This window comes from Folsomia candida, unplaced genomic scaffold, assembly GCF_002217175.1.
Source record: "Folsomia candida strain VU population unplaced genomic scaffold, ASM221717v1 Fcan01_Sc010, whole genome shotgun sequence".
Taxonomy (NCBI): domain Eukaryota; kingdom Metazoa; phylum Arthropoda; class Collembola; order Entomobryomorpha; family Isotomidae; genus Folsomia; species Folsomia candida.
In genome coordinates, this window is record NW_019091202.1 from 3,070,966 (window position 1) to 3,098,270 (window position 27,305).

General features: G+C 37.3%; 3 protein-coding genes and 1 long non-coding RNA gene across 6 annotated transcripts; all 4 read right to left on the reverse strand.

The window, feature by feature from the left end:
- Positions 1 to 81: 81 nt before the first annotated feature.
- On the reverse strand, positions 82 to 2,888 carry LOC110854436 (angiopoietin-4). The gene is made up of 7 exons (XM_035855272.1): positions 2,790 to 2,888; positions 2,462 to 2,518; positions 2,216 to 2,398; positions 1,141 to 1,395; positions 692 to 836; positions 450 to 614; positions 82 to 208 (listed from the first exon to the last, which is right to left on the reverse strand). Exons 1-7 carry the CDS (start codon positions 2,844 to 2,846, stop codon positions 159 to 161), a joined length of 912 nt encoding a protein of 303 aa, XP_035711165.1. The 5' UTR covers positions 2,847 to 2,888; the 3' UTR covers positions 82 to 158.
- A 1,623-nt stretch (positions 2,889 to 4,511) lies between these two features.
- LOC118436663 lies at positions 4,512 to 10,826 on the reverse strand. Of its 3 annotated transcripts, XM_035855179.1 has the most exons (5): positions 10,594 to 10,826; positions 10,390 to 10,524; positions 6,018 to 7,667; positions 5,312 to 5,567; positions 4,512 to 5,256 (listed from the first exon to the last, which is right to left on the reverse strand). In XM_035855179.1, exons 1-3 carry the CDS (start codon positions 10,790 to 10,792, stop codon positions 6,835 to 6,837), a joined length of 1,167 nt encoding a protein of 388 aa, XP_035711072.1. In that variant the 5' UTR covers positions 10,793 to 10,826; the 3' UTR covers positions 4,512 to 5,256; positions 5,312 to 5,567; positions 6,018 to 6,834. The 3 variants fall into 3 exon arrangements, with proteins under 3 accessions (XP_035711072.1, XP_035711073.1, XP_035711071.1); XM_035855180.1 differs by having other exon boundaries at positions 4,512 to 5,526; XM_035855178.1 differs by having other exon boundaries at positions 4,512 to 5,567.
- A 4,789-nt stretch (positions 10,827 to 15,615) lies between these two features.
- LOC118436757 lies at positions 15,616 to 17,516 on the reverse strand. Its single transcript, XM_035855348.1, has 3 exons — positions 17,349 to 17,516; positions 17,116 to 17,259; positions 15,616 to 16,742 (listed from the first exon to the last, which is right to left on the reverse strand). Exons 1-3 carry the CDS (start codon positions 17,453 to 17,455, stop codon positions 15,968 to 15,970), a joined length of 1,026 nt encoding a protein of 341 aa, XP_035711241.1. The 5' UTR covers positions 17,456 to 17,516; the 3' UTR covers positions 15,616 to 15,967.
- Positions 17,517 to 19,018: 1,502 nt separating this feature from the next.
- On the reverse strand, positions 19,019 to 26,392 carry LOC118436885. The gene is made up of 5 exons (XR_004835761.1): positions 26,166 to 26,392; positions 25,902 to 26,051; positions 23,828 to 24,125; positions 22,256 to 22,516; positions 19,019 to 21,712 (listed from the first exon to the last, which is right to left on the reverse strand). It is a non-coding gene; the product is annotated as an uncharacterized LOC118436885 (long non-coding RNA).
- Between the last annotated feature and the right edge of the window lie 913 nt (positions 26,393 to 27,305).

Sequence of the window (27,305 nt, forward strand, 5' to 3'; positions counted from 1 at the left end):
CCTCGCGTACTCCGACCTCCGCGTACTCCGGCCTCCTGAAAAAGTCGCGTACTCCGACCTCCGGAGGTCGGAGTACGTACTCCAACCTCCGGAGGTCGGAGTACGTACTCCAACCTCCGGAGGTCGGAGTACGTACTCCAAGCCCGGAGTTCTCCGATCTATGCATATGTGGTGAATTTCTTCCCAGAATTCCGACTAAGGGAATCCCCTGCAAGAAACAAGATTCAGTAATCAATAATTAGTTACCATAATCAAAGTAGGATGTTAGGACATAAAATTGGACGCTTTCATGACATTGGACTGAGGATTAGAGGCGCTCGAAATCTTTATAGTACTACACACCGAGCAACGATTCTAGGTAAAGACTTATGGTCGCAACTGACGATAAAAAATAGTCACTAATGCAAAAGTCCAAAACGTCATTCTAGGTATTTCAAAAAATCACTAACCTGCCGTTCCATTGTATCCGCTCACTGTTAAGTTGTACTTATCCTGTGCACCGCCCACTTTAAATTCGCTATATGTCGCGTATACTTTGTTTCCACCCCAATCCTCGAGATCAACCCGCAACTGTGTATATTCCGCCTCTGTTAGCTCATGGATTGTTTGCAAACCTAGATTTAATATTGATTATTTACTCTTTTCACAGGTCCATTTTTAGTTTATCCAACCGAGATATTTTTTATCTAACCAATCCAGAAATCCTGGCCATAAAGGGGGAGACCAAAACCATTTACATAATCGGTTAAATTCCTTTCGAAATCGGTTGTGTCATTCCATCCTGCGTTTGGAGTACCTCTTCGCTGAATTGTGATCCACGCTTGGTCGCAAATTAGCTGTAGCGATGAATGAATTTATTAAAACTTCCTGTATAGGAAAGGTATTTTCAAATTTTGATGGAGCACAATTCAAATTGTCTAAGTAAAAGAGCGCTAAAACATTTCTGGATTTTCTTGAAGTAGGTGATTTTACCCGAAAAAGAAGGATCTTTTTGAATTGTATCCTACTTAAAAATTTGGACAATTTGTCCGATTATTTCTACTTTAAAATTACTTTAGTCCAAATCGAAGGACGATTACTGGAAGTTCTAAGTGGTACCCCATATTTAATTATGCATGAAAATTCAAAGTTAGCAATTACTTGCTTTATGGGAAACGTTGAACTAGCACGATCTAAATCATCCCCGCAGAATTTCGTCTCGCCATGTTGGCCGCTAGTCTTCAGGTGTGGGATTTCGGATGCGTTATATTGGTATGGTCCTGCACCCTCCAGGATGGCCCCAACGCTTATAAGTAATTCGGCAGTAGAATTCCTTATTTCCTCCAAGACTGCGGCCTGATCCTTTTGAACGGTAAGGATTTTCTCAACAAATTGGCACGTCTCGTTAAATGATGACTGTTCAAGAAGAGATATTAAGATAATAAGTTTCGTCTTAATTTTTACAACTATCTACAATACTTTGTAAGTGAGGACCATAATTAATTCTTAATTGAAATATAATCCCGTGGCTGGTACATATTTATCAATATACTGAATGAGAATATTTCAGGTCTCTGCATTTGGAGGGGGGTTGCTTCGGAGATGAATTCGATGTTACTAAAGGTTGTGTCAGTTTATTCGATTTCTGAAAAAAATTAAAAATCCCGACTTAGAGAATTCGCAAAATTTACGCTGGATTTTTAATTTGTAACTCATGACAACGTGCAAAAGTCGAGCGTAAATTTTACGATTTCTTCAAGCCTGGATTTTTAATTTAAATCGAATGAACTGACACAACCTGTAGTAGGATCGAATTCATCCCCAAAGCAACCCCCAAGTGCAGAGACCTTGATGTATACGTGTTTGAAAAATTTAAAAGTCCTCTAATGGAAATATATATTGTTATTACGTGGTTGATGTTAAATGGTTCAAATCATGCTTAACAAGTAGGAGCGAGCACACTCTTAATAATCCGGTAAAGTCTCGCAGGTAATGATTTCTCAGTAATAAATTCGGTAATAATACTTTACCAAGTAGTGGAAATTCGATACCATGATGGTGAAACTTTACTGCCAAGCCATTATCACATTATGGTACAACTTATCATTTCCACCTTGGCAGAGTCATATACTTGTCCTTTTCAGTAATGTTTATTACCAGATTATTTATAGTGTAAGACTCGATATGAATATTTTTCCTAATCAGTTGGCCAAATTTTTGAACGACAAAAAATTACCTGCATCGACCTCCGTTTCCTTCCATGCTCTTTTTTTCCCTCTTGACTTTGTTCTTGCTTATTACTCGCTCCATTGATTAGTGTTTGCAAATCAGATTTTAATCCATCCAATTTCGCGTTAAATCTGGTCTCCAATGCGGCCAGGTCGTCTTTCGTGGGAATTTTGGATAACCGATCGGAAAACTTTGTGTAGAAAGGTAAAATCATTTTAATGTTAAATAAATGCATAAATTTAAACAAACTCACCACTTTCAAAAGATCATTCACGTTCGGCTGGTCACCATTCTGATCCGCACTTTCTATCTAAACGAATCCAAAGATTACTGCGAATTTCTCGGTATTAAAGTTGCTACCGCTTGGTCATAAAATTATACCGGCCCGTAAAACCTTGCCTCCGATATGGTAACATTTTAGTATCGAGATCTACATATTACTACATACAGCGTATTCCTTATCACATCCACTTACTTTGCTAGCATGATATACTTATGAATATCGTTTGGTATTATTTTAATACTGGATTTCTAAGAGTGTAGGTAATACTCAAAATTTTAACAAATATTCAGATACTTACCACCTTACAAGATCCACTAAATACGAGGAGGAGGATTAAATGCGATGTAAAAGTCATTTCGCACGAATATTTCAATGTGCATCTGCCTTTTGCCACGGCCCAGATTAGAGTAAAACTTATCGCGTATTTGTTACTGTATTTATTAATCGATTACAGAAGTACATACGTGGACATGTATAAGTATTTAATTATGTGAATATTATGAGTACATATGCTAATTATGTCCATATGCATGTAGAGTGTATTATGTAAATTGTGTGGAAGGATATTCTCTTCTTGGAAATTTCTTACAGATAGATTACTGCGAATTTGATTTAGCAGTAATACATACACTACTTTTGCCCAAGAGCAAAGTTCGAGCCCACAAAAAAGCAAATGCATACTTCTGCAACACACGTCGGGATTTCTTACTATGATTTGCATCTTATATACATATATTATTTATTTAGCTGCCATGTAAGATCGCGCATGAGTACACCATCGGTACAAAAGTCAATTTTTTCCTTTACAATTTTTCTAAATGTGACCTGGTAACACATAATAAGTATAATTCCACTGTGTACGTGTACCACTGCCACGAAGTCAGTCTAAGCGTGGTTCCGAAAACTTATCATGATAAGTAATTGTGCAAAATTACAGTTCATTCTCTCAAGCTTCTCAAACAATAGCATGCTTCGAGTTGAAAAAGAATGAGGGTGTAATGACTTTTGGCCCATACTGTACTTTATCTTCTTCACTTTCAGACCAAACTTTACGTGAAAGGATTAAGTTTTATCCATTCATATACAGAGAGACGGAAAATACGGATAAATCATGGGTCAACTCCGCCGACAGGATTTTAAGCGCCGCCGTCGATACGTCGAATTTCATATTCCTTCAACATTGAGACGCCGCTCCGAAAACTTCTCGAAATTGTCAACGCCGCCGCCAAATTGTTCCGCGTTGACTGACCTTTGGGATAAATAAGGCTTGTAGTTTTTCCCAAATTCCTCCGTTGGCCTCATGTCCTGGGCTGGATTGTGCGTGTGCGTGTGTACCCTGAATGTATTAGTTATTATTGAGTAGAAAAGTAATTGAGTAAGTACATATTTAATTTACCTCAGCACTACTCACATAAACGTCAGCACTTTAAGAATTTTTTTTTCATGATTTTTATGAGCCTTGTGCACGTATATATGTTTGCGTATACTCACTTAAGAACGAATGGAAATGTGTGTAATTTTTACGCAAAGTAACATTTCGAAAAATAGTTTATGGTAGTCGACTGATAAAAAATCGCTACATAAACGTGTGCAATTGGTAGCCAAGAAGTTAAGGAATGAAGTTGGATGAAGTAAAATTAAATATCTACAGTCTAAGTCTGAAAGAAAATGACTGAATATGAATGAAAATCCACGGTCACAAATTGGGATGACTGACTTTTAAGTGAAATTTGTTTTGATCAGGTACATAGATATGTATGCCTGGGGCACCCTTATCTCTAGAACGGATTGATGAAATTACGCATTCATACTTGTCTATTGAAATTCAAATCACTTTTGTTTCAAAGCTCGGACAACAATGCAAAAACCAACAATGTTTTTAATGTTCAAGTGAAAGCAATCACTCCCCATTCCACAACGGAATTACGCATAATGCAGGCTTGTGAATCGTAAATGCACCAATTCCAACGAGGAATTGGAAATGTTTTCCACGTTTTTTAAAAAATCAATGGTTTATGCAGGTTTTGACCAATGTATTATTGGAGTATTTATTTATACATGTTGAAAAACGACTACATAGAAGGTACAAAAAATAAGTCTCGATACGCCTGGGGTATCAGTTTGCTAGTTACACATCTACTTATCAAATATTTACTAAATATTCACATTTTTCCCCTTTACATTTTTATCATTTCAGTTACCCTGGTATCCAACGCCACAAACATGACAAAATTTTTTATCAAATTTCAAAAACTAGCCACTAATTTTTCCACAATCTTGTGACCGGACACATACATATGCTGGAAATGGATGGCAGACAGCATTCGTATTATCGAAAAATAAATTACAAAAATTTTTTGCATCGCTTTTCCACTGAATTCCAGTGTAAATTAATTATTATCAAATATTTATTGTAGGGGCCCTACAGCCTATCAAACCAAGTTTAATAAATAAAATTGAAGTATCAACGATGCTTAGGAACGCATAGATCGGATATTTTGCGTAATCGGTACCCCGCGTACTCCGTACTCCAGAAAAAGTCGCGTACTCCGGCCTCCGGGGGCCGGAGTACGTACTCCACAGCTCGGATACTCCGATAGGAACGTGTAGCAACGTCCTTCAGACCGTATTCATCCCAGGGCTCGAACACTCTTCGAACACGTTGCACAGCCCATGATCCTACAATCCTATATGTACCAACGAAGCCTCGTCGAATGCAAAAACAATTTTTGATTTTCGAGCAGAAGACTAGCGCTCGTGTAAACCTGCAACAATTAGTAACCTATTAATGATGTGTGACTGTTTGAGGACATGTCTTACCGCTTTCAGGTGAACCATTTTCAGTGAAGTAAATTGGACACCTTCCGTTGTTAGGGGTAGGGTTAAACAGATTTTGGCTGCACCAATTTGAATGGTACTTTTCACGTTAGCTGCCTAACAGATTCCAACCGAAATCGCCTCCGGTGTCCGCTTTCCGCCAAAATGTTCGCCTTTTCAGTGCTTCCGTCCCAGTTAAGAGTTGCGACTCCAACGGGCTACCAAGGACACGAATGATATCGCCACAGACTTGTACACTCTAAACAAAAATAACTAAAATTTACTCAAGGTTGAGTAAAAAAGAGGATGACACAACCGAAAGGTAAAATTTGTCCAACGTTGTGCAAAATTTACCCAACGGATGGACAAATTTTGCCCAACGGTTGGGTAAATTTTACCTTTCGGTTGTGTTATCCTCTTTTTTACTCAACCTTGAGTAAATTTTAGTTACTTTTGTTTAGAGTGTATATATACATACTTAGATGCACAGACGGATAGGCCTGCATGTACAGATTTGGAGGCTGTCATGTTCATAGTTACATATTAAGATAGCCTTTGCTCAAAATCCGTCAAAAATTGCCGTCACCTTCCAGTCATGCTATACTTAGCGAATGTAGACTACAATACAGTGACTAGAGGGTGACTGGAAATTTTTTCGTGTTTTGAGCTGCAGGTCTGTCCGTGTGGGCTAACTCATAACACACAATACCTGGTGCGCTTGGATATAGCTTCCAAGCGCCTCCGGCTTCCGCTCCGAATTCCATCTCAAGTTGGTCTGGATTCCGTTAGCCGGCCTTAAATTTTCGCTTCAAACTTTCTGAGCCTCCTCCCCCGAACAGGATTTGTGCATCCACCTTCCAATGCTTCCGCCTCCGATCAGAACTCAACCGCTGACGCCACACCATAGCTCCCAAGTGCCTGTAACCCCGCTTCTGACCAAAATTAGCGCTTGTAAATATCCCTGTACATCTCCGCTTCCGTCCAAAATTGTTACTTCCAAGTCCCACCCTTTCTATCATTGCTGCGTCCGACTTCCCGGTGAATCTAAGGTTCACTATCACTATTACTACTACTATCATTAGAATTAACCGGTGTGTGTGATTCTTGTCAAATTTTTTCATAACGTGTTTGTAAATACATGTATGTTTGTTGCTCTTATGACTCAAAAAATATCTTTTTAACCCATCAAACCCTGTTCCGCTACTTTCTTCTTGCTATGAAATAGAAAAACAAGTGTTAAACAAATGAATTAAAAATTAGTAAAAAATCCTAATTATTTTAATCTTGAAACTAATCCCAATCCAAAATATTTTTGTAAAGTAATCTAATCCGAACCGAATTCATTCTCCGAATCCATGTTTTCATTAAGTCTAACCCCTAATCTATTTCAAGAGTTTAATTTCAAATTCGTAATCGGAGCAAAAAAAGATCTAATCTCCCAGCTCCAACTCAGTTTTTTTTTACTCAGGAATTTACTTTCCTCAGTGCTGAGCAAACTGAGAATTAGTTGGGATTATAAAGTCCAATCAAAGGCACGAAACTACACTATAATCCACAATCGCTTGTCGGTTAACGGATAAATCAAGGTCTACACATCCCTTCTCATTGGAACATTTAACCCTGCTGGGAGTACCCTGTCGGCTAAAAAAATATTCTAACCCTTGTAATTCTTCTTTCTTGAAAGATGTACATTTAAATGCGACAGTTGTCAATCTTTTCGCAATCAAAGAATCCCCCAGTTTTCGGTAAAACTCTGAACAGTCTTCTAACTCTTCGAAACTGATGGCTTGCAAATTCTGACCAAAGATAAGTCCTTCTGAAATTTTGGAATCATTCGGTAAACGACAGACGGCATTTCCAACAAATGAAATTTGCATAATGTGACAAAATTTGTTAAGGAACGCTTGCAGCTCGAAATTTGTTAACGTGACAAAAATGATAGGTCCAGTGACCCGCTCAGAACATCGGATTTCTTGCGCTTCATTTAGTATTAAAGGTTCAGTTATGATTAAAATCGTTTCGGAATCGTGACATAGGTCGAGTTTCGGCTTATTCCAGTTTGGAATAAGTTCAGTTGCGTTGGCGGGAGAATAGGTATCATCAAATTTTAGCGATGGATTCATTGTGCAGAAGGATTTTGGCGTTCCGGTTGTCGTTGAGGGATTATAAGTGGTGCTTGAGATATTGGTATTCTGCATCTCGTTGATTTGGCTATGACACACTATGGTCGCAGAAATTGCATAAGTCAATAACATATTTGCAGCCAAAGTTACTAACAAGATGGCGCCTTTGATTAGTACTTTTCTATTTAATTGCTTTAGTCCCTTCGTGTGGGTCCACCTACGATTTTGCGTTTTTCCTGTTATTGAATAAAGATATATAACAATTAGATTTACTTTAAATCATATAATCCCATTGTGTAATACAGTTAAAGTCATAATTATACTACCGGGTTTTAATCTGGTGTATCTCAAAAGTGCCGAAGATCGTAATTCTAACTTTTTTCATTCGTAAAGCACACAAAGGTTGGTTGCAGATCGTGGTTACGAAAAACGATGGGGAAATCAAGGGTCAAAATTTTTGACATAAAAGTAAATTTTTCAACTATCACTGTTATTTTTTTTCTGTTTGGTTTTATTTTTGTGTTGTCTGCCCAACTCAGGCTGCCGATTTTTAAATCTTGTTCATTTCTCGTTTAAACAAAGTAATGATTTTTTCGAAATTCACTTCACTGGTTAGTAGTACCCGATCCCCGCCTACTTTTGTTCTGTCCTTCTGTTTATGTGAAATTATATCAGGACTCCACGCCGTCGATTTTCACCGACACCCGATTTGAGGCGCTGCCGCCGCCAGAAAAAAATTATTTCATGCAATGAAAAAGAGTTAAAAAGGTCGAAAATGTCGAAATTTTAGTTTGGACAGTTTCGTTTTTGGTCGATATTCTTTCCCTCTACACTGCAAATAATTTGGTGTAAATTCGGTGCGGCGTAGCCACATAGGCACACCGCGCGGTAGCAATCCGGGTAAATTAACACCGGCGGTGTTGATATGTGGTGTAGCCACATATCAACACCGCCGGTGTTAATTTACCCGGATTGCTACCGCGCCGTGTGCATATGTGGCTACACCGCGCCGGATTTACACCAAATTATTTGCAGTGTAGAGCGACCAAGCGAGGTTGATGAATTTTGATAATAACCTCCTAACGTCAAGGGACAGGATGAATTCGAAAATGGACACTGCAGCTCATAACCTTCAAGGTAAAAAGGTCACGAAATGTCAAAGGTCAATTTAAAGGTCAAAGCAAAGACAAATATCAATTTGAACTGAAATTGAACCCCGAATTAAATGGCGACCTCCATTTTGACTTCAGGGGTCACGAAAGGTCACTTTAAGGTCACATAAAGGTCACCAACCGTTAAATTTAATAAGCATGTCAACTTGAACTGAAATTTAACTCGGAATTCAATGGTGTCATCTATTTTTATATCAGAGGTTATTATTCGGTCCTGTTTACTTAAGCACAAGCACCAGACAAATGTGCAGTAGAAACCGTTTCCCGCCCGTAAGAAAGACATGGGAGGGAAGTGGTGCACCACGGCCACCACCGCTGCCTATTTCCTACGGCCGGTGAGCGGTTTCTACTGCACATTTGTCTGGTGCTTGTGCTTAAGTAAAGAGGCCCTAATAATACGAAAGGTTACTTGAAGGTCACATAAAGGTCATGAACTGTTGGATTTGACACATATGTTAATTTGAACTGAAATTTAACCCCATATTCAATGGTGACCTCCATTTTCACCCAATGGTTACATTCTTTGTAACAGTTTGCGCTATTCACCATACAGATCAAGGTGCTAGGTGCAACTTTGTTTCATTAGGGCCAGAGTTGAGTCGGTTATCCGACTTTCGGATAAAGTATTCATCCGAACCGAATCCGAATCATTCGGTTCGGTTTGGATTCCGAACCGAATCCGAATTTTTCGGTTGACAAATTATCCATCCGAACCGAATCCGAATATTTCGGTTGGAAAAATTTCCATACCGAATCCGAATTGTTCGGTTGAAAAAATATCCAAACCGAACCCAATGATTCGGTTTCGGTTCGGATGGAAATTTAATTTTAAAGTCGGACAACCGACTCTAAACTGGTACATATGTTGCTCAAAAAAAACGCATAGATACTTTAATCTTGCCTCAATTTTCAATTACTTCCCGCATGTGCAAAGCAACAAATCAATAAACAGTGGTAATTGCATAGTGGAAATGAATTCTAAAGTCCTTCTTTAAAACAAATTATGATCCATCCGAACCGAATCCGAATTTTTCGGTTGAAGAAATATCCATCCGAACCGAATCCGAATTTTTCGGTGACGAAATATCTATCCGAACCGAATCCGAATTTTTCGGTTGAAGAAATATCCATCCGAACCGAATCCGAATTTTTCGGTTGAAGAAATATCCATCCGAACCGAATCCGAATTTTTCGGTTGAAGAAATATCCATCCGAACCGAATCCGAATTTTTCGGTTGAAGAAATATCCATCCGAACCGAATCCGAATTTTTCGGTGACGAAATATCTATCCGAACCGAATCCGAATTTTTCGGTTGAAGAAATATCCATCCGAACCGAATCCGAATTTTTCGGTTCAAGAAATATCCATCCGAACATCGGATGGTTTCGGACGAAAAGGTGTAGCTCCTCCCTCCATTGTTTTGATGATACCCCGTCTTCCGACATTCGGGAGGCAAGAACAATTGGAAATATTTTATTTTCGAGGTTCATAAAATATATGACATACGCGTCACCGCAATTTGGCCCGGTGTCATGGATCTTTTATATGATGCGTAATTTAATTTGCTAAATATGTTGCTAGACCTTGTTCAGTTTTTAGAAGGTTACAATTTCTGTTTTAATTGTTAATGGTCAATACACATGCTTTAGGTACGTATGATCTCGGCTAGTCTTCCACAAAGAATTATGATTTTCAAATTTCAATCTTATCTATAACTACGTTATCAATCAGTCATTATCCATTACCGCAAAAATTTTAGCAACCGTACATAAATAGAAACTTACCCGAATCGTCACCAGTCAATGAATCGTACTCTACATCCTGGGCGGATCTAATTGATTCGTTAAATTTGGCTGGTGCATTCCGCTTTCTGTTTGTATTTAGTTTGACACTTCGCTCAAGCGTGTCACGTATAGTTTCTAGATAAATGAAGTCTTATCTTAGTTACATACGTACATAATTTTACCGGGTTAAAATAAAACCCTTACCAGACCAATCTTTCAAGTTTTGATCGCATAAAATGTCTATCAACTTGTGAAAGACGGCAAGTTGTTCCTTTGAATTTAATTCATGCCCCTCTACCCACTTGTGTACCACGTCTTGGAAAGTTTTTATGGAAATTGATGGTGTACCTGGCGTCAAATTTGGTATGTCTTGATGACCATCGTTTTGTCTAGGGTCGCCCATTTTGCTTATTTTAATATTCTGCTTACGTGAGGCATCAAGCTCCACTGATGAAGTGGAGAGTAGCATTTAGGTGTTTATATGGAATCGCACACTTGCGTTAAATACTTGGGTTAAACAATGCACATTATCTTATCTATGTACAATTTTGCGCACATAACGAATATTATGATGTCATCAGTAGGATAGAATTAACTTTCGGAGAGTCGTAAACTCGCTCATTCTACCATAATGGTAGTGACAAGTATCATGGTTCAGGATAAATACATATCCCTGATGGGATTTTGAGGTAAAATAATTTAGATTTCTGAGATATGTACCTTCCACATTTCGAGAAAAATATGTAATATCTAACGGCACGTATTTATTGGGGCCAAGCCTTTGTTCAAGATTTATGAATGAGCCGCGTTCCAAAAATCTTAACTAGCCGAATGATGTCACATTTGTGGAAATAGTCAAAAGTTAAAAATTGGTGGTAGACGTACATTTTAAAGTAAAAATCTGAGCAGTGGCGGCATACCATGATAAAATAATCGATTCAAAATTTCATCCCTTTTGTGAAATAATATTCAGAGTTTGTTAAAATTAGCAAACATTAATTTATTAACACACGATTCTTTAACACTTCCTTTACTACTGAATTTTGTTAGTAAAATTTCTCCTGTGTATGATATTGATTTTGTACCTAAATAAATACATCTGCTAGAAACCAACTAAATTTCCATAATTTCAAGCAGTTTCCTACAAAGTGTTTCCACACACAAAAAAACACTCAAAATGTTAGATTTTTTAACATTGGCCGGTGACTACTGACAAATTCTAAGATTCTTCAAGAAAAATAGCAAAACAAATCAAACTTGTACTATAGAGTTTTCCACAAAATACCAAATATTTAAATACTATTTTTTGAGACATTTTGGTATCAGGGTAAAGTCATAGGTGCGGAGCTTCTAACAGCTTCCGCTTCCAGCTTCAGCTTCCGACCAAAATTTTCGCTTCCAGCTTCAGCTTCCGACCAAAATTTTCGCTTCCAGCTTCAGCTTCCGACCAAAATTTTAGCTTCCAGCTTCCGTGCTTCCGCTTCCGACCAAAAATCCCCGCTTCCGACGTCCGGAAGCTGAGCACCTATGGGTAATTTATGCATTAAGTATGTAGAACGGTTTATGGAGGTCAACGTCTTCTCTGTGCCACATATCATATCCAAAGAGCATCAAAATCAGTTGGTGACAGAAAATCCATCCTTTTAAGATTCCGTACGTAGCAGCAAAATTTTCTTTGTGCCCATGGGAAATTATGTGTGTGCTTCAGAACGTGTCGGATCAAAGGTCCAATCTCATGAGAAGGCCCGGGTTACCTATGTCTCGATTGGTAGGTTTCAATTCAAATGTAGTTTGTAATGCATACATATATGCAAATTACCATACATTTCACGAACCTCTTGAATTGAGTGGTTTGAGAGTAACTCAAACTAAATAAGGTGAACATAACGGTTTGTTTACTCGAGTTTGGTCAGTTAAAACAATACCAATTCATTATCTCGAAATAAACAAATCGCCGCACTACATTCGTCCAGTATTGCAAGTGGTATATATCACTCAATGAGATTTAGTGAGATTGAGTGATTTATATCAATCATCTCAGTTAGGGCTGGGTGAGAAATATGAGAAATAATGAGTAGTGCATGACCCCATCCGCTAGATGACGCTAGTGCATGTCGCAAAAATCTCATTATTTCTCATATCTCAGGATTTCTCATTATATCACACTGAGATGAGATTTGTGAAGGTAAAATGAGATTTCTGCAACCCTGCGTTGAAATATCTCACACAATTCAACTGTACGATGCTAATGCAAATGATTGTGATTGATTGCATAGGTGGCGTTCATAAAGTACGTAACGCATTCTAGTAGGTACCCACTCCTGTCAGTACCGTTACGGGAGCGTTACGGAAGTAGGCAGCCTATATTCATCCCACGTTACGTAACGCTTCCTTTCATATTCAAAATCATCTTTGTCTCCGAAATTCCTCCAGTCTCACAAAGTCTCATTTTTAAAAATGTGTAGGAAAGGAAAGAGATCGGACTTGTGATGACTCACACTCTTACTCCACTCCTCTTTCCTTTCTCTTTTCTCACGCAAGAATTAGATAGTCCTTCAGACAGTGCAGATAACAACCAAACTCCTGTACTTTCAATGTCAAATCAGCAGTGCCCTTGGGAGAAGGAGAAAGAGTAACTAAGTTTGATTCTGCCGTCAATCTATTATTTATTTGTTAGCAGTGCAATTTGTATCTTACAATGGAACCTTTTCTCAAGCTACACCGGGATTGCCTAGCGAGTTATATCGAAAAATCAAGCCAAAAATTAGGAATAACATGGCGCTTATCATTTCGTTGAATGGCCCATTTGAAGAAAAATACTGCCGCCAAACTTCAATTTTTGAGCTAATTTTCGCTCCTTTTTCCTCAACTGGGCGAAAACCAGGGATAATTTTGAACTTTGCCGCGCAATATTTTTCTTCAAATGGGCCATTCAACGAAATGATAAGCGCCATGTTATTCCCAATTTTTGGCTTGATTTTTTGATATAACTCGCTAGGCAATCCCGGTGTAGCTTGAGAAAAGGTTCCATTGTTAGTTGAGGTTCTTACCATTACAGTTTCAGTGGAATTGATTTAGTTTAAGTTTTTTGACAATCTTAATCTATATAGTAAATAAACAAATTTTTATAACCAGTTTGCGTTACGTTACTATGGGGTAGGGGGGTACCTTTAAGACCAGCGTTACGGAAGCGTTACGGGGGTAGGTAGGTACTCCAAAAAATCAGGAATTTAGCGTTACGTACTATATGAACGGCGCCTTAATTTGCAATGAGGCAACACACTACTCGGATTTTACGCATCAAAATAAAAACATTCCATTGCGGCTTCATGTTCATGATTCATGAAAAGTTGAGTGTTCATGAACAGTTCAGTGTTCATGAACGTTCATGAATGAATGTTCACGGTTAATTATCTCTGGGGTTTTCACTCCTTGTGTTTGCTAATAATCTGCATAACTCCCTATCAACAAGGTTTTGCTGTTGCGTAATATTTCCACATATTTTACAAGCAAGGATCCAGAACTATTGTTTTGATTCCACTTAAAAAACGCAAACAAATTTCATCTCAGGGGTTTTCATGTCCTCGGGTATTAAGCATTTCATTTCCAACAAACCACATAATATCCCATTTTGTAAGCGCCAACAAAGGTTTACTGTTGCATAATATTTTCACATATTTTATTTAAAAATGATTTAGACTTTCGCGTCAGATTTTGATGCGCGTTCGAGAAGTGAACAATGTTTCTCAGGTGGTTTTCATTTGTTCCCATTTCACCCTCCCCAATGGACAACAAACACAAAAATCACAATTGAAAATCAAACTTTACTCCAATTGTGAAAAATTTTCCGCAACACTCGGATAGTTTGATTTTTTACATAAGAGACTGCTCGTTATAACCTTTGCATGTAAAAAAGTCGCTTATTTAATAAGTGGCTTTTCCTGCTTACGGTTTGTCTCAAAATGAAGAGATGAATTTGGAAAATTCAACTATTTTTTAATTGTCTGGTCCTGGAGTCTAAAGTTTCCCGAGTAAAAATTTGAAAAGATTTCCTGCAGAAAATTGACCCAATATTCTGCAGAAAATTGGCCCAATTTCCTCCAGAATAGCTTTATGCAGAGAGATTTCTGAAGAAACCTGTGCAGAATTATGCACATACGGTTCTGCAGAATAATAGCGACACAAATGTTCTGCAGGATTATGTAAAAAAAAATATGCATAATACAATATGCATAGGGTTTTTGTCGATTCCTTCAGAATTCGACACATATATTTCTACTCGGGTTTATTATACGATGGATCAAGTATTGTTACATGTTCATGCTAAGGTTCATTTGAATGTGACCCAAATGGCACAATTTATGTACAACCCCTAGAAAAATTCGAGTGTTTCGGAAGTAAGAGATGTAGAATTTTTTTTACTTAACTTAACCTGAGCTGAATGAATAAATTTTCTTTCGATTCTCTGCGTTTTGGCAACGCCTTTCACCCGTATGCATACCTATTTACTACAAAATCCCACGAGTAAATGGAACAAGTGGCATGTATAAATACAGTCAAACGCCGTCAAATGCCATCTTATCTATTTGCTCGTATAACTATCTAGATAAGAGTAGCTAGGCAGTAGTTTGTTTCCTTCAATTATACTGATGGTATTTGACTGTACGTACGCACGTATGCAAGTCTGTTCCATCGTACTCATGGGATTTTGTGGTAAACTAGTATGCATACGTGTTCCCAAAACAACTTATGAGCCACTTATCATAGCAAATTGAACTTGTAAAAATCTAGGGAAAAATCGATCCCTTACATATATTAGACAGTTTGGGCAAATGACGCTAAAACGAAATTCCCTTATTTTTAAAAACGCTATTTTCAAAAAGATTACGGTATTTAGTATGAAAAACCGAAATAGCGAGAAGAAAAGCACGCTAAAAATATAAATAGCGTAGCATATTGGTTTGGATAGTCTTGTTTTGAGTTGATGGTGTCTCAATACGACCTACGCGGCAAAGTCAAAAATTGTGACGAATATATTTTTCCATAGATTCGTAAATTAGCGTGATGAGAATTTTGCCAAAACTCTCAGTACGCTAATTTTTTTACGCTAATTTGCTCACGCTATTTTATGAGAAATACGGTAATATTTTATTTATCGTCACTTGCCCAAACTGTCTATTGATGAAATAATATTTAGAATTTTTTTAATGCGAAAAGATTAATTTATTAGTGTTCACACAATGCTTCAATTATACATAAAAAAGATACGGAGGTCACAATTTAGCTTAAAAAATTTCTTGTACTCGTAAACTTTAAAGCATACACTAATTTCCTGCTAAATTTTAGTTTTCGATTCACCGTAAATCCTCCATTTATAGCCGAGTCTAAGCTCGGCACAGATCTGACTATAATTACTAACCGGGTATTATTTGAGACCCGGCAAAAATTTTTTTCGGTTGTTCAGACCTTGAAGCATTTAAGAACACACATTAACGGAGTGTCATAATTTGAGGTAAGCTTATTAGATTTTTCAAACTTGGGCTTGAGATCCGGCTATAAATAGAGGATTTACGATAGTTTAAATATGGATTTCATGACAATTTTTCGGATTGACATGGAAATTTTTTAGTTTTTTCACTTCGGGGTCAGGGTCAAACAACCTCATTAAGTTTCTCCCGTACTCTTCCTTCTTATCTGTACAATAAACAAATATGTCCAAAACCTTTGGTACCTGCCAATATTTCAAAACATTATTAATCAAGCAGCGGGTAAGGTTAAAAATCTCCAGTTTAATAACTTCCGGAAGGATGATGGGAGAAAGCAGTTTATTCCGTGAATCTGGACAAGTCATTAAATCTCTTCCGTTCAGGGTCACATTTTCTACGCGATTTCGCAGATAATCTAAAATCTTGTTCAAATTTACGACGTCTTCCAAGCTTTTAGACAAAATTTGCAAATTTATTTTAGGTCCTGGTATTCCCAAATTAGTGGCATTACTCCAGTCCCAGTTGTCCTGCTTAGAATATAGAGAAGTTATCGTTACGACGGTTGTTGTACTTCCGATCGAGTGGAGGTCGTGGAGGCAGGTTATGTTTACAGTGGGATTTTCCTCGTGAGGTGGACTGCTTATCACTCTGGGTACGGTTGAGGTAGTGGAATTTGTCAGTGGTAAAGGTATAGTGGTGGTAAATGGTTCGGTCCCCGAATGCGGGGCAAGTGTAGATTTTGGTTCCGGGTTGAATACCCCGGTCAGGGACAAAATTAGCACGGTTAGTAAACCCATAATGATCAAGAGTGCAATAAAGAAAAATGTAATGATTGGCGTGGACATTGATGTGGATATTCCGGTGGTGCTGTAATATTAATTAATATGCAAAAATTCATCAGCCATCCACTTGCTGAAATGATCATACCCGATCCGAACCAACCGGATTATCCTGGTCGTATTGGATCCAATCCAATGTTATAGCCAATGGCCAGATTATCCGTTCGTTGTGAATAAAATGTATCCGAAAAAACCGGATTATCCGGTCGTTGAGAATGAAATTCTACCCGATAATCCGGCCGTTTGCTATAAAATGGTTCTGATTCGAACAAGCCGATCCGAAAATATTCGATCCATGGGATCCGATTGTATCCTTTGGATTCGGACGGACGGATCGGATATTATCGGACCGGATATTCTAACCTCACTAAGTACATAGGTTAAAAAATATATGGCTCCACCTGGTCACACAAACCGTATCGCTGAAAGTTTGGGCCGATTCGACTCCCTTGTTTTCCTTGGCTATTTCCGGTTGCGCAACGACCACTGGGACAGCAGACGGTGACGAGTTCCATGTTTCCTGCTTGATTAGTGGGGCGCTGGTTCTTTTATAAATATACATACATAGAAGATTAGATTACCTTTGAAGAATGCTTAGGAAACTTCCTATCAAATATTAGGTTATTTAACCTACACATTACAAGCCCCAGGGGGACCGGTAGTCACGACGGATTTATATGTTTCTGATTTCGAAAAGTTAAACGAATTCGTGTAGGATTTTTCCTCGTGGTGGTGAGACATTTTAATTTAGAAATAAAAAAGATTTCAGCAGCGAATGAGTCTATGCAGCGGCATGTGCCACTGATTGTTATAGAGTGGCAATTGAACCCAAATGGAGAGTGCATAATACACCAGTAGCTGAAGGTTATGCTGTTACATGCACTTGTATGGACGTATGCACATCAATAAGTATGTAAAGACATATGTACACGGTGTGCAATAATTATCTGACCAACCCAAAAAAATTTTCCCAACAACGGCCGCAGGTTGCTGAGACTGGTTTGTTAATTTTGGGGCTTTCCATGACTCCGGAAAGCTGTGCATTTTCTCTCTTTGGGTCACCATATTTTTTTTGCTTACAATAAATATTCTTAGGAACGGGGGAGAGCCAGGTTAATAATCTGGAATGAATTTCGTCACATACGGTTTTTTCTTGGATTTAACGTATTTCGACACTTAAAAATCCGGTAATAAAATCCTAATATCGTGTATAACCGCGTGTGTGGTAACATTAGATGTTACCACTAGCCGCAATAAATTTTACTCCACTACCATTTCTTCTACCAAATGGTAGCAAAGGCTACCAGCCGGGTGTCTCAATTCCACCACTGCAGCAAGGCAGTATTTAGTTTCATATTAGAATCCAGTTTTTTATTACCAGTTCGCATTACTTCGTGTGCGTGCCTCATAGAGTCATATATGTATACCGCGTGGTAATAAAATTTCTTAGAGTGGGACAATAACCAATTTTGGATTGATTTTTGTCACGCTTTGTCCCTCTTTGATCACTACCTGAAGTTTTATCCTGTTTGCGACTTGTAAAGGGTTTGGAGTTTTTCCGAAAAGTTCCGGATATATGGCAAAATACCAAACCCATTGCTGTAACCTATGACATATATGCCCGAGAAGGAAGATTTTCTTGGGTTGTCAGATAATTATTGTATACCATGTATCTAAATTGCACTAAAGCATCCCGTAGCATAAGTTATATGTTTACTCAGATTTGTAGTAATCATCCACTTAATACATACTCCCTATTGTCTATCAGTAACCGCGGAAGGGTGTCGGACACAGGGGATGTGTCCCCTATTTATGCAAATTTTCTCTTGACGACAAGAAATGTATTTATCTCTACCGGCCCGTGGGATAGAAGTATTTACAAAACCTCGACCCTTTCGACCACCTAAATAATAATTAAAAAATTATAAGACAAAATGGTAAACACTATGCTTTCTAATCCTAGTTCAGCTATAATTGATTAAGGTTATAAATTAGTGCCTTTCAAATACCTATGCAAATCGTTTCCTAACACTTGTCCAGGCTCTAATATTTCATAGGCACGCAAAATATTCGCGAGTGATGGATGAGAGAGCTGATGACATTTTACATATGTCCCCCTGGTCAAAATTATCTTCCGTGGCCACTGCTACCTGATATCATTCTCCGATAAGCGTGCAAAGCATCACCACCATGCATTGACACGACTATGAGTTGACTATTTATATGGGCAGTTTGCACAACAAACATTTACGTAGCTACATATCTACATATTTATCTCAAGTGTAAATAGTCTTTGACAAAAAGTAAGTAATAAATTAATTACGTTTTTTATTCGCGAATTAATGTTTGGTAACTAAATGTTTTGTATTACAAATGTCTATTATCACAAGTCAAGAACTATGTATACCTAAATATGTATGCAACACTTACGAGGAAAAGGTCCAGGTAGATTCTAAAAAACATGGTGGGTAACCTGGACTCAAACGACAGGTCGTGAGTGTCCCTTGTCAGAAACATTTGAATACTTTCTACAAATTTTTATTCGTTGTTTTGCATGAGAAATGATAAAAGTGGACGAAATTGCTTTTATGTAATATGTCCCTAGGGCCACCCACCCGTGACCCCAAAAATTGACGCACTAGGCGGTTGCCTAGCTCGCCTATGCCTAAAACTGGGCCTGGTGGTAGGCGTTGCCAACTGCGTATGTAACTCCTAATTGTATCACTGTTAAATACACAAGCCAATTTGTGACTCAAAGTGTCCTCCAAGATCGACACACTATAAATATAAATATGAGTTGTGTATTAATAATTTTGAGAGTTATGAAGTTGGATAATCATGCTCTCTCAGGTTGTTTTGATTTTTCTGGTTACAATGCTGATTTTTAACTCGATGATTATATATGCTAAAATTCTCTTATTTTTTTATTTATTTATTTAGACTAGATAATTGCTTATAAAATTTATTGCGTTTGTGTCATGGTGTGTAAACCAATTTGTTATGAATTGATCTCTGTTGACACTTGAATAAAGGCTTAACAACAAGAACAACAACAACACTCATTGGTATCGGAGCATTTAACCCTGGTTACGTTGGGCTGTCGTAAAAAAAAATATTCCAAACTTTCCAAATCATCCTTTTCGAAGGATGTGCATTTAAAACAGACTCTAGTAAATCTAGGAACCTCTAAGGAATATCCTAGTCGTTAATAAACTCGCCAGAAAATTTCTGTCTAGCTTGGAAAATGGTTGCATTGTCATTTGATATTATGTATAACCAGAGGCTGGTTAATCCGGGATTATGGATTGAGATTGAGATTGGAGATTAATTAATCCTTAATCCCAATCCTCAATCCGTAATTTTGTACTTTTAATCCCTAGTCCTCAATCCCAAGAAATTTAGAAGAAATAATTAATCCTCAATCCCTATTCCGGAACGCATTGATTAATCTTACTCCAAGTTTGGGATTAAAATAGGATTAAATCAGCTCCACCTGCTGAGAATTCTCGGAGACAATGTCAATTCTACTTTTGTTTCAATCAGAAATATGTTTGTCATAACTATTAACTGAAATTTTTTCGTTGTATTTCACAAACAACAATTATTATAAAACAAATAGCTCACATGTTAAGAACTATTGATAAAACCTTTTCTGTCCAAGTTGATTTTAGTTCGGTGATGACTAGATAAGCAAACTTAATTTATGTCACTAATGTGTAATTATTATTATGGCCGTATAATAATAACCTAGAGTAGGAGTGCCCACTCACTCTTTAATGTTAATCAAATAGAGACTTATGTAAGTGACCACTTACATAAGTCATTAGATCAATATTTATGCGGTCAGCAGTCTACGGTGGGATTCAAATTCAATCACACATTTAAGGCTTCTCAAACAATATAAAATATTACGTGTAAACTGTATAGCAAAGGTAATATCACCTAGATATGTATAAATGTGATTCACGTAAAATACGAAATTAATCCCAATTCGGGATTAAAATAGGACTAAATTAATCCCTAATCCCATTGAATGACTCGAGAGATTTAATCCCAAATTAATTTTAATCCCGAATGTAATTAATCCCTAATCTCAATCCTCAATCCCGATTTTTTAAAAATCAATCCATAATCCTAATCATTAATCCCACTTTCGTTAATCCCAAGGCTCTGGGTATAACATCCGGTCAGAAGCACGAAACGACGCTGTAGTCCTGAGTAGCATGTCGATTAACGGATAAATCAAGGTCTACACATCCCTTCTCATTTGAACATTTAACCCTACTAGGAATACCCTGCTTGCGAAAAAAATATTCTAAACCCTGTAATTCTTCTTTCTTGAAAGATGTACATTTAAAAGCTACAATTGTTAATCTCCTAGCAATCAAGGAATCCCCCAGTTTTCGGTAGAACTCTGAACAGTTTTCTAACTCTTCGAAACTGATGGCTTGCAAATTCTTGGCAATGATCATTTCTTTCTGAATTCCTGAATCCTTTTGCAAACGACAAACTGCATCTTGAACAAATGAAATTCGCATAATGTGACAAAATTCGTTAAGGAACTCTTGCAGCTCGGAGTCTGTTAATGCGACGAAAATGAGAAGCCCTGTTACCCTCTCAGGACAACGGATTTCTTGCGCTTCACTTAGAATTAAAGGTTCAAGAATGATTAAAATTGTTTCAGAATCGTGACATAGATCGAGTTTTGGCTCATTCCAGTTGGGAATTAGTTCGATAGCGTTGGCGGAATAACGGGTATCATCAAATTTTAGCGATGGATTCATTGTGCAGAAGGATTTAGGTACTTCGGTCTGGCGTATGAATTTGTTGGAGTGTGTGAACGATTCATGTTCGGCCCGATGATGTGTAACATTTTCAATATGATAAAGAAAAATAATGTGGAACAACCAAACTGACATAAAATAGTACAAACAGCTTGCGTTAATCCATGCCTGGTTGCGTTGATACTTGTGCTTCTTGTTCGTCGCTTTGTTTCTCCTAGTATAAAAGAAATACATAAAAATTAAATTAGGATTACTGAAATTAAACATATAATATTTCCACAACCATTATAAATCGCTGAATACAACCAATTTGGAAAATGAAGGTACTTATAAGGTCAATAAAATCATCATCTCATAGTCATAGTCGTCTCATAGTCATCTCATCGGGGAAGAAAAATATTTAAGCATTGACCACATGAATTTGATTATTTAAATTTATTTATTTATTTACTTTGGAAATTTTTTTGGTTAAAAAACTGTGGAACACCCTATTGGGATTAATAATTTATTTGGCGTACACTGGTAGCGTGTGCACCAGGAAGAAAATATTTAAGATCAAATCGAGTCCGAAAAGATAAATGGCCCGCCAGCCCCCAACATCGCGAGTTGTCTGAGAGACAACTATTTGACTACGGACGTAATACAGGTATGGAATGGACGCTTGCAATAGCATTATGTTTTTTTCTAAACAAATGTACCTCTTCAGGCACTCTGGTAAAGTGTTTTAGGAATCATGGATAACATGTGTGCAGCTTACCCGAAGCGCTAAGAAGCGGTAATTCTTCCTGACCTACAAGCTCTTCAGATCCTTGACGGTTGTTAGTTTCGTGTACAGGATTTTCATTTGTACTGGGCGACGCCGAGCAGGATGGCTGCGGCGGCATCAATTCTTCTCGGTTTTCGGCGACCTCAACAGAAACCCCGGGTGCGTGGTCAGCTTCGGAATCTGCGACAAGCTTGGGCGTCAGTATTTCCTTCAATCCTCGTATTTCGTGCCATTTAACCGCAAGAATTGTGTCTGCCAAGAAATAATAATAACGTTAAAATTTCTTGCAATTATTTACACTATTAAAATCTTGTAGTGTTGCACATATGTATATATTCTGTTCTGGTAGTTAATACTTGCTACGGAATTGGTAGTGGTTTATTTCTCGGGAAAAGAAGGGACCAGATATCTTCTAATCGATAGATTTGAGTGTATTTTATATCACCCAATGAAAATTCAATTTTGAGAAACCCTTATCTTCTGAATGGAGGAAAATATTTTTACACAAAAAAATAAAATATGTATTCATAATATGTACGAAAACCAAATATCTGATTATCGGCAATTAGTCACCACTTAAACATGCACTCCACTCTCATCTCCGCAATTAACCACGCAGTAAATAAAATGCAATAAATAGAAATTGGGACTCATATTGTTAACAATTTTACGCGTAATAATTAAGCAATCTTAGCATTAGGTTACCCCATTATACATACGCTAATTTATTGGCCCGAGTGGCCCCAAAAAGGGATTAATAAATTCATTCATTCATTTATTCATGGGTACGAAAACCCGAAAATGTGCAAAATATGGAAAACTAAATATCTTCGAATTCTTGAGATCGTCCCAAGATGGCATACTAACATGCCATCTTACTTCATATATGTGAAGTTTTAGTAACATCTGATTTGTTATGAAAAGCTAGTAGTATGTACATATCCGCCATATAGTTATTACCTGCGTGGCCGGTCATATTCATTATGGGTCATCTATTAAAAATGTGTCATTTTTTCAATAAGATTATGTTAGGTTACAACTCTTGTGAATTTTGAATTTTAGCCTTCTTGCACACTCTTAACCACATTTTAGAACTAAAAAGTTTTAGAAACTTTGGACCGCGCTGACAGGAAATTCAACAGTAAAATGACGAGTTTTAAAAATATGTAGATGAACATTAATACTGCGGTTGGTACTTATTTAATACCAGTTTTCTAAGAGTGCATTATTTATAAGGTTATAAATATAACAGGACTTTACCAGGGTCCTTATACTGTATCCTTGGAGAATTTCTAGATAGGGTCACGTAAGTTCAAAAATTGTCCAAAATTTATTTTACAGATTTTGGGAATATGGGATTTGACCTGTTTTGCAAACTCTTCACCGAGTTTCAAAAGTTAAAATCGTTTTAGAAACTTTGGACCGTTGACATGAAATTCAACAGTAAAATGACGCGTTTTAAATAGATAAACCATATAATTCTTCCGGTTAGTACTTATTTAATCCCAGTTTTCTAAGAGTGCATTATTTATAAGATTATAAATACAACATGACTTTACTTACGACGAGCATTGTTCCAACCCGCTTCTTTCATTGCTTTTAATAACATTCCTATGTTTGAGGATTCCGCATGCTCCCTCACAGTTGCATCAATTAGACCTCGGTAAACCTCGTACAATGTACGGTTTCCATTCTTAGTTTTGATGAATATTCTCCACGCTGGTTTTCTTGTCTTGACTTAGCCCCATGGAGTGACAGATTTGAGTGAAATAATCATTAGCACCTTCCACTCCCACAATTACGTCAACCAGCCGCTTTATTATGATGTCTTGGAGGTTATCGTTGCGTCCTGGGTACATTACTAAAGATACATATTCATAATTAGAATTAGAGACAGTATTTGAACCCCAATAAAGCACATGGTTTATTTTTCACCGCCAATCTTTTTAAAACCAGCGCCAAAAAAACTCTTGTAACTAAACAGAAAAAACACTTTACAATGGAACTTTCTTTCAAGCTACTCCCGGATTTTACAGCGAGTAATGTCAAAAAACTCAGGCCAAAAATTATGATTCCCATGACACTCGTTTTTCCTTTGAATGGACCCTTGGCAGAAAAATATTGGGCGGGGGGAGGGGGGACGCAAAGTCATTGTTTTGCACCCCGTGTAGGAACAAGCGATAGTAAATCAACTCGAAAATAAAATTTTGCAGCTTGTGTATATTTTTCTTCAAAGGGGCAATTCAACGGAATGAAAGTGTCATGTGATTCCTGATTTGTGAATAAATTATTTGATATAACTGGTTTGAAAATCCCGGTGTGATTTGAAAAAAATGGTTCCATTGTTAGGATTAGCGTAGGATTTGAGCACTGCATGGAATCGTGAAAGTTTGCAAAACCCGGATTTTCATGATCCCCCAGTCGGGCGCCGTATTCCTAGTTTTGCATGGTTAGAAATCACGTTTTTGCCAGCCTAAAATCTCCTTTGATTCTAGAATTCTGCTCAAGCGCCATCACCTACTTTTGCTTGTATTTACTTCCTATATTGTTTAGCGTTAGTTTTAGGAAGACGCTTAAGAAGCATGTCTGCCATGTGAGTTGTAAGTAAAGCTGCGCAAAATTTAGACAGCACGAGAACGAGGACAATTTCTACATAAAGTAATGTTTAAATACAAGTACATAAGCTCTAAATAAAACGAGTCTTTACTCAAGGCTGAGTAAAAAAAAGTGGATGACACAACCAAAAATGTAAAATGTAAAATGTGTCCAACCATTGTGCTAAATTTGTCCAAGGTTATGCATATGAACGTAAAAATTGGCCAACGGGGTAGGTAAATTTTGTACCATATGGATAATTTCTTACCTTTTGGTAAGAAATTGTGGTTCAGTCATCTTTTTTAATCAACCTTTAGTAAGTTTTACTTATTTTTATTTAGTGTGTACACTGTAAAAAAAGTTGAGTGAAACTGCCAGCAGGACAAGTATTGAGTAAAATTTTGTAGGGATTTAATAACGAGTAAGATGTAGGGAGGTTAAGAAGCAATGGCAGAAAGTGGGGCTCTATGGTCTAAGGGTATGACGCTTCGGATCAATCGGAGAAGTACAGGTTCGAGTCCTGTTGGGTCCTCAATTTTTGCCAATTTGCCTCTTTTCCTCCAGAAAAAGTTCTCAATGCACTCGCCTCCGAATTCCAACTTCAATGTTATCAATTTACATATTCATTTTATTTTTCATTCAAACTACCAAAAATCAACATTGACATTCCTTCCTAACATTATATCCCACAATTTACCCCGCCAAAGGTAAAATTTACTCAAGCTTGAGCAAAAACCTCTCAAAGTTGGATAAATTTTAACTTTTGTTGGGCAACTTTTACTCAATAGTTGTCTTGGTGGCAATTTCACTCAAACTTGAGTAAATTTTACTCAAATTTTTTTAAATAAGTGTATAAATAAATAAATGAGTGTATAATTTAGTTAGCTAAAATATATTGGGCCATTAGCGTAAAGTTTAAGAGAAATAAGAATGGTTATTGGAAAGTTAGGGAAGGGCATTCAGTCCACCTAGGGTTTAGTTTTTAGAGTAACTCATTCAGTTACTTAGGGTCACCACTAATATTACACTTTAACTAGCTTACGTGGAATGTTAGAGATTTCTTCGGGAGTCAATGGGCTACTTTGGTCCGGAATGCTACATGGGTTATCCGCCATCATGTGCAAATCGTCTTGTATCGCTAGATTTTTGCAGACATCGAATTTGTTTGCCGAGCCGATTTCGCTTATGCTGACTAAATTCAGGAGAAAATGATACGTACGAGTCAATCAATCAACTTACAAATTAACCCGACAAATAAATATTTACACATTATTAATAAGTAAATTTTGAATGGGAAGAATGTTACCTTCATAAATTTATGAACTCTCAGAATTTGTATTATGTAACTTGTGCGTAAGGTAGGTCAACTTAACAAAGTTATTTGGTACGATCCACGTCTACCCAGACGTCTATGTAGAACATCGTGACAACTTTCTGCCGGAATTAGTGGGGTAAATGCAAATATTTGCAAGTTTTGTGGTAACCACTATCTTGCCTTTGATCGCACACAGAGATTTTTGCATCCTGTCATAAAACCAGAGCTTCATCGACTGATTTAAGTCGATGTGATTATTTTACTGATTAAAAGTTGTGCATCATCAGTCACATGAATACGTGGAGGGCCTCCGCTGGAGGCTACCGAGTCAATCCTGCTGGCCCAATTGCTCTACGTTATCTTGTCTAAAACACGTTTATTTATCAGCAAGCATGCATATCTACATAACTATGCATAATATGTAATCACAAGCTCCTGCTGTAATACACAACTTACATTTGAAGAGCATGTAATACATATATATTGACTTTAGTGCAAGGGTATGTATTTGGACATTATCTGGTTTAATTTTCCACAAATATATATGCACGGTCGGGTCAAACCATTATCAATCATTCGTACACTCTCAATAATTTTTTGATAAAATTGTCACCGGCAGTTCTACCGCGTGGTAACAATATAGTAATAAATTGTCTTGTGAGGGTAAGAAATTGCCTCCGGTATCGGTAATATTTTTATTGCCTGAGCATTGACATTCGGGGCTGAGCAGGATTTAGCCTGTGTATATGTTATCCTTCGGTGATAAATTATTACCGAAGTGGTAGAATTGCATGGTATCTCCGCCGGTAAAAATATTATAAAAAAAATTATTGAGGGTGTGCCAATGTATGTATGTATGCATACATTATGTAATCACAAAAAATCGATCCGATCCGACCCGTATTTCGGATTCTCAAACCACTCGATGCGATCCGTTTGTCGGATGAAACCCGATCCGTTCAGTTTTGAATGTATCTACATGAAGCCATATTTTATTTTATTTTTCTTTTTTTGGGCGATCCCAATGATCCAAAATATCATAAATCGCAGCAGGTACTGATAATGAATGTTCTCAATTACTTGTTTTAAATATCCAAATTTTTAAATTCAAAGTCCTTAAGAATTGTATGA

Coding starts and splice junctions, on each gene's coding strand:
- LOC110854436 (XM_035855272.1), bottom strand. CDS start 2,846: ATGACTTTTACATCGCATTTAATCCTCCTCCTCGTATTTAGTGGATCT. Junction 2,399..2,461: donor TGAATGATCTTTTGAAAGTG/GTGAGTTTGTTT, acceptor TTCTACACAAAG/TTTTCCGATCGGTTATCCAA. Junction 615..691: donor TGGCCAGGATTTCTGGATTG/GTTAGATAAAAA, acceptor TATTAAATCTAG/GTTTGCAAACAATCCATGAG.
- LOC118436663 (XM_035855180.1), bottom strand. CDS start 10,792: ATGGGCGACCCTAGACAAAACGATGGTCATCAAGACATACCAAATTTG. Junction 10,525..10,593: donor AAACTTGAAAGATTGGTCTG/GTAAGGGTTTTA, acceptor TCATTTATCTAG/AAACTATACGTGACACGCTT. Junction 7,668..10,389: donor ATTGACTGGTGACGATTCGG/GTAAGTTTCTAT, acceptor ATTCAATAACAG/GAAAAACGCAAAATCGTAGG.
- LOC118436757 (XM_035855348.1), bottom strand. CDS start 17,455: ATGTCTCACCACCACGAGGAAAAATCCTACACGAATTCGTTTAACTTT. Junction 17,260..17,348: donor CCCCCTGGGGCTTGTAATGT/GTAGGTTAAATA, acceptor TATTTATAAAAG/AACCAGCGCCCCACTAATCA. Junction 16,743..17,115: donor GATACGGTTTGTGTGACCAG/GTGGAGCCATAT, acceptor TTAATATTACAG/CACCACCGGAATATCCACAT.